The 4456-nt window shown below is 50.2% G+C and overlaps 1 protein-coding gene across 1 annotated transcript; it reads right to left on the bottom strand.

The window, feature by feature from the left end:
- Positions 1-1481: 1481 nt before the first annotated feature.
- Positions 1482-2231, bottom strand: LOC119277927. Its single transcript, XM_037559276.1, has one exon. The coding sequence runs from the start codon at positions 2056-2058 to the stop codon at positions 1762-1764; it is 297 nt and encodes a 98-aa protein (XP_037415173.1). The 5' UTR covers positions 2059-2231; the 3' UTR covers positions 1482-1761.
- Between the last annotated feature and the right edge of the window lie 2225 nt (positions 2232-4456).

Here is a 4456-nt window from a genome sequence, read left to right as displayed (position 1 = left end):
CCCCCCCCCCCCAAATCTATATAAACCAAGGGGCTAGGCTCTTAGAGGACACATTACAATTTCTGGGTAGTCACATGAATACTATTACTCCAACGAAATAAACACAAGCATGATGTAGCGTATTATCTCCTCGGAGAGCTCGAACCTGGGTAAAATCTCTCGTGCACGTTACCTTCGTGCCTAGACGCTTAGCTTAGGATCCCTACACCGAGATCTGCTGAGAGGATGGTTTGTCCTGCTTGACCCAGACGATGTGCGCTTGGTGGGGGACCATGTCTTGTGCGTCGTCAGCCATGGTTACCATGACAGCCGGCGGCGGGCACGGCAATGAGCCATCGATGTAGCCGAGAAGATTGTGGGTACTGAGTAGAGGAAGGGCATGCGCACTCCAGTACAAAAAAATCTCTGTCGGCAGCTTGATGGTAAGCAAATGGGCGAAGTGGAACAACCCAGGTTTGGGCACTTCAGTCACCATGGGTGGGCGGGCGGGATAGAGCTAGACGACGACCGAGGGAGCACTCGGGGGAGGAGCAGAGGGAATCACCTCGGCCATGAAGGAGTCGAAGGTGTGCTCGGTGCTGGAGGAGCCAGCTGTGGTGCTGACCACAAGGGCATTGTTGGTGCCTACGAGGAGGGCGGCTAGGGTTGGAGAGAAAATCCCTCCGGTCATGGCGGCGACAGCAGGGCGACGGAAGACATGAGGACGACCTAGTCTGATACCATGTAAAAGTAATAAAAGTAGGTTTAGAAGGATTGAGGGAATCGCATACCCCTTGGAGTGCATACGTCTCTTTATATATTGCACATGTGTTGGTACAAGTACAAGATATGTACTGTGTTAAAACCTACAATCGTATACAATGTGAATTCTAAAAATTGATAGGATATAATACTCGTGAGGAATTCTCGATGCACATTAACGACTTCATTTGAAACACAAGACCGATCAGAATAGGTGATTCATCTCCATGCTGTATTCTCAAAAAGGACCAGGTTACTCCAATCAAGAATCGCTCTATTGTAGTAAGATTCTAAGACTTTACGTTCCAAACAAATCACTTTGATTCTATGATTTTGGTTACTAGAATCTACGTTTTTACGATCCTGATAGTTAAGATTCTACGATTTACATTTCTACCGTCAGAGCTCCTAATCATGATTCTGACAACCTGGACTCCAATAACTGCCGCGCCTGTCCAGTGACGACGACTGATTTGAGACGGAATCCTCTCAGCACCATAGATACTCCGTCCATCAGAAAGTCAGATAATCTGCTTCATCCCGTTCCAATCGTCCACTCCGCCCCGCGCAGCGCATGCCGGAGGCGGCAAGGGATCGAGCAAGGCACATCGGCGTTCGCACTGGCACCAAGCCCTAAACGAATAGGAAAACCACGGAGCCTTGCAGACGCCGTTGCCACTGTTTTCAGCACACGTAGCTTGCAAACGAGCCCATTCATGCGGTACGGTCAGTTGGACAGATTGAGAGACAAACATGCACCACCATTTACATCGTCATCTTCATAAAATCCAAGCACTGTATATACACTTTGGTTGGAGTACACACAACACGCGCGCACTGCATGAACTCCCTTCTACTCTTCAGACCACCCTGAACCTTGCCTTACAGGCACAACTAATTATAAGCAGCTAAAGCAGCAAAATCAAGCACTTAATTACGCGCGTAGGCTTCCACGTACCATTCATACGTACTACACACCCCGACGGCCGACGCACGCACGCACGCTGGGATCGAGGTTGATTACATGCCGCCGATGCAGGAGAAGATCCTGGCGCTCCGGCCCCTGCGCATCGCCCCGCGGGCCGGCCACTCGGGCGCCGCGGAGCCCACCTCGCCGGCCAGCTCCTCCAGCGACCGGTGCCGCCAGTGCCCCGCCTCCCTCCCCGCGCCGTCCGCCGCCGCCCACTGCTGCTTCTGCTGCTCCCAGACGTCTTCCTCGTCCGCGACGGCGGCGCCGCGCGCCGAGCCGCACCTGGAGTAGCTCCGGGTGCGCCGCTCCTTGATGGCCTTGTAGACGAACGGGATGAGCCCCTCCATTATTTGTCGCTCGGTCGGTGGCTGGCTGGCTTTGGAATCGATCGAGCTTGGGACAGGGAGGGAGGCCTCGTCTTATAGGGGGTGCAGGTGCAGTTCTGTCTACGCCCGTGCTCCGGGCGACGGCTTCTTGTAGGTTTCAGCGGGCATGCTCGTCGACAGATTAAAGAAAAGCCATTTGACTCGGGATTTTCCCTCGCGTGTGGTGGCGTGGTGGAGTTGCAATTGGGCTTTGGTTATGGTTGCTTGTGCCCGACTGCCAGAAAACCTCCGATGTTGACGGCTTTGTCTAGCTTCTACCCGATCGTGCTAATCAATCAGTGACCGGCCATTAGCCAACTGCAGTTGTCTGGCCAGCCGATGGTTTTGGTCGGACGGCTGTTCTTTTGCCTTCTTCGAGTTCGTGGTTAGGCCGTCCGTAGGTACTTGCCGGTATATGCCGGGCCAGATTAGGCAGCCTGTAGGCAACAGGCGCTCATGATCTTGTTCGGAAAAGCAAACTACTTTCCGTTGCGATGGGTCAAAAAATAAGAGCATGGAGAAAACTGCAAGGGTCGGAATTAATGTGACAGAATAAAACTGCAAGGTTTTGATGCGTGGCGAGACGAGATAACGTCTGAAAGTCACCTCGATGTTGCCCATATAGGTATAGTTTTTCTAGAGCTAGATACGGGTACATTTGAGGTAGGCCTGTACTCTGGATTGGCGCAAACCAATGAAAACTCCGTCTCTTTGGACAAGTTTGACCTGTATCTCTCAGCAAAAACACGAGGCCAATGATCATTTGTTTGATCTCCAATAAAATTCCGAATCCATACAAAAACGGTAGAATCAGGAGGCGGAAAAAAGAATACTAAGTTCCAAAAACACGTAATTGCTGATACCTGGCATAAATGGGAATCGATTTGTTAAACCAATCATCCAGCTAATCCTTGTACAGCACGGCATGGACAGCGGCAGAAGGCACTTCTTAATTGGCAACACGGACAACTAACACATGCATGTTTCCGTTTAAGAATTGCACTCGCTCATTGACGCTGCAGCAGCTAGTAGCAATCACACGAAAACCGAATCAAGTACAATCAACTTGATATCATGATACGGTCCCGCGAATTGATTTGAAGAAAACGAGCTCTGAAGCCTCCGACCATGTCGCTGGATAAGGTTGAAAGCAGTTGATAATGTTTAATAATCGGTCAATTGGCTATCAGTCTGCAGGCAGACAATCTATGCGATCATCGCTGCGCGCCTTGGGTCTGATCTGGGTAGAGAAAGTGGTGACGTGCTGCCGAGGTGGAGCCCAGGGGAGGCTTGATTCGCCACGGCAAACCTCTGCAGCGGACACGCCGACATGACACCACGACGGTTAATCTGACAGTAATACCCGGGCCGAATCAGGACTTGTCTGAAACTCTGAAATTTCACGGTTTCCATATGTCCAGGGCTCCAGGTTTGCAGAAATCTCCCATGATTTTCCGTTCAAAGTTTCACCAAGGTGCTGTCAAATATTTCGATTCCAAAAGAAGCCCAAAAGAGGTAAGGTAACGAGAGCTTTCATTATGAAGCGTACGTACACAGATCCTTTCTTCAGGTTCAGGTTTTTGGTTTGCTCCATGGCTCTACTTTTACCACCAATTAGCCGGATCCGAAGCACAGGTCTAGCATTTAAAACTGCTGTTCGGCCACATGCCTTTTGTTTTCTTGACCCCAGCGTTTGTCACATTATCCACAGAGTTCTGCTTATGTGGAAGCGGATACGGATACCGGATGATGCTATCCCTTCCTCCGGAAGCATGCATGTTCTCCTGGGTGGCTTCGTTCTCAGCCTGTCGCCGTTTCGTCATAGACAAATAGACAACCTGAACTGACAGCTTACCTAACCCGTTGTTACCGAGAAAAACTAGTACATCAGCGTGCTTCCGTCGTCCTCAAATGATGAACTTTGTCTTGGGATCATGAGGACTGTTTCTTGACGAACAGGTAAGGCGCAAGGCCACTCTGTCCGTGTGGTATCCATCAGGAAACAGTTACAGTGATGCTAGCAAAGCGAGATTATCCTGTATGATCGTTTTCATTTTTCCAAGTGCAGTTTGCATCACTTTCCCTTGATCAACACACTTTTGTTTTGGACTGATCGGTGCAACTTGCAAAGTGCTCTCTCTGTAAACAAATATAAGACTTTTTAGATCACTAGAGGCGGCATCATCGGATCAACCTTCCTCGGTTCTAGGCTTCGGCGGCGTTTACTGGGTAGTCTGAAGACAGGGCTGACAGCGAGGCATCTACCAACCAAACTAGACCGGATGATAGGCCGAGAGGCAACCTCGTTATTATTATCGACAGCGAGGCATGAAGCTGCCTGGTAGATGGCCGCCCATAACAAAACGCACAAGAATTCAAT

The sequence above is a fragment of the Triticum dicoccoides genome, chromosome 3B (assembly GCF_002162155.2).
Source record: "Triticum dicoccoides isolate Atlit2015 ecotype Zavitan chromosome 3B, WEW_v2.0, whole genome shotgun sequence".
Classification (NCBI taxonomy): domain Eukaryota; kingdom Viridiplantae; phylum Streptophyta; class Magnoliopsida; order Poales; family Poaceae; genus Triticum; species Triticum dicoccoides.
The sequence above is the reverse complement of the archived record's forward strand: the minus strand, read 5'-3'. Positions and strand labels throughout refer to the sequence as shown.

Coding starts and splice junctions, on each gene's coding strand:
- LOC119277927 (XM_037559276.1), bottom strand. CDS start 2,058: ATGGAGGGGCTCATCCCGTTCGTCTACAAGGCCATCAAGGAGCGGCGC.